The sequence below is a fragment of the Opisthorchis viverrini genome (assembly GCF_000715545.1).
Source record: "Opisthorchis viverrini unplaced genomic scaffold scaffold8951, whole genome shotgun sequence".
Taxonomy (NCBI): domain Eukaryota; kingdom Metazoa; phylum Platyhelminthes; class Trematoda; order Opisthorchiida; family Opisthorchiidae; genus Opisthorchis; species Opisthorchis viverrini.
In genome coordinates this window covers 1-1,332 of record NW_008754980.1, presented here as the reverse complement: position 1 = coordinate 1,332, position 1,332 = coordinate 1, and the positions used below count along the sequence as shown (strand labels likewise).

At 41.6% G+C, this 1,332-nt stretch overlaps 1 protein-coding gene across 1 annotated transcript; it reads right to left on the bottom strand.

Annotated features, from left to right (window-relative positions):
• Positions 1 to 778: 778 nt before the first annotated feature.
• T265_15986 (hypothetical protein) lies at positions 779 to 1,051 on the bottom strand (the record flags this gene model as incomplete). The annotated part of the gene is made up of 1 exon (XM_009179439.1): positions 779 to 1,051. A coding segment is annotated over one exon (228 nt), but the record flags the coding sequence as incomplete, so codon positions are not given.
• Between the last annotated feature and the right edge of the window lie 281 nt (positions 1,052 to 1,332).

Here is a 1,332-nt window from a genome sequence, read left to right as displayed (position 1 = left end):
GAAAGTTTCACTCACCTTGTACAAGCATTCTTCCTCTGAACTACTTATAGTGTGATGGTGGTGTGAGGAGGTTTAGTAATTTTGAATAGAGATTTAGTCCTGATTTCGACTGTACTACTAATAATGAGAATGACAGTGTTGATGATGGTGTTAATTTCGTTACTTACGTTACATTACCCATATTGCAGCTGATGAAGTTTATGATGAAAAAGCTAGCCATGTTTTGAACCAAAGTTTGGTAAGGTATGGTGAGAACAGATTTTAGGTTGAGTGACACGGCGTAGTAGCAGTTGTCCACTCATGCATGCATGCGTTCGTCACGACAGGTGTTGTTAGAGTTGAGGCGCATCCAGTTTGCACATCTGAATTTGTGGTAACCAGCTAGTCTCGCTTTTCAAAGTGACGAATTCAACTCACTACATCGTGGCTGGGAGGCTCTAAGGATGGACTGCGTTGGGAGCAAAATTTTAGTTAATCACATAGCCAGGATTATTGCACCGCGATAAGGTTGCTTTTCAAACAGGTGTGAAGTGAATAAAACACTGTTTTGTGACCGTACGAGTAGCTTTCCTTCGACTGTGACTGAATCCTGTTAGATTTCTCGTAGTTAACTGAAATGCTCTTTATATTCACCGGTGAATGTTCTGAGATACGTTCAGGAACACTTTAACATTCCATGTAATTTAAAAAAACTTTGCGTTCAATAAATCACCTATTACTTTGCGCGCACTCGGATTAATTGTTCTCAATATCGACTTTTTTATGAAAAGTCACTCACGATCGGCGATTTGGAATTCTTTCCTTTCTGATTCATCTCCTGACCACCATTCCGTGTACTTTTTCACCGAAACTGAAGATGGTTTACACTTCTCCACATTCCGCAAAACCACATTAAAACTTTCTGTTACCTCTGTCTTGACAACAACTCCGGTCACGTAAAGCGTCACCATGTACTGTATCGAAGAGCAATCTCCTAGTGCCAGCCAGGACACTTCAACGTTGGGCATGGAAGGCTGAACTCCAACTCGAACGTTGGTGGGTGCATCGAAATCTGGAACGTGAATAACGTAACAAGAATCGGTTTAGTTCGGATCGGAAGGACGACCTCAAGTTTGTGTTTCCTCTAATCCACTCATGCGACCAGATAGTGCATCATTTTGTGTGAACGTTTCTACTGATCAATGAGCTAGCTTTTGCAAGGATTCATAGCACTGCAGCTATACTTTCTTTGGTCGCACGAGCATTGTCACCAAAATGGATTGTAGAAAATCAGGTCCTCCAAGAGAATCTGTTTAGTGACAAAGTCTATAGCCTAAATGATGGGTGCGCTGA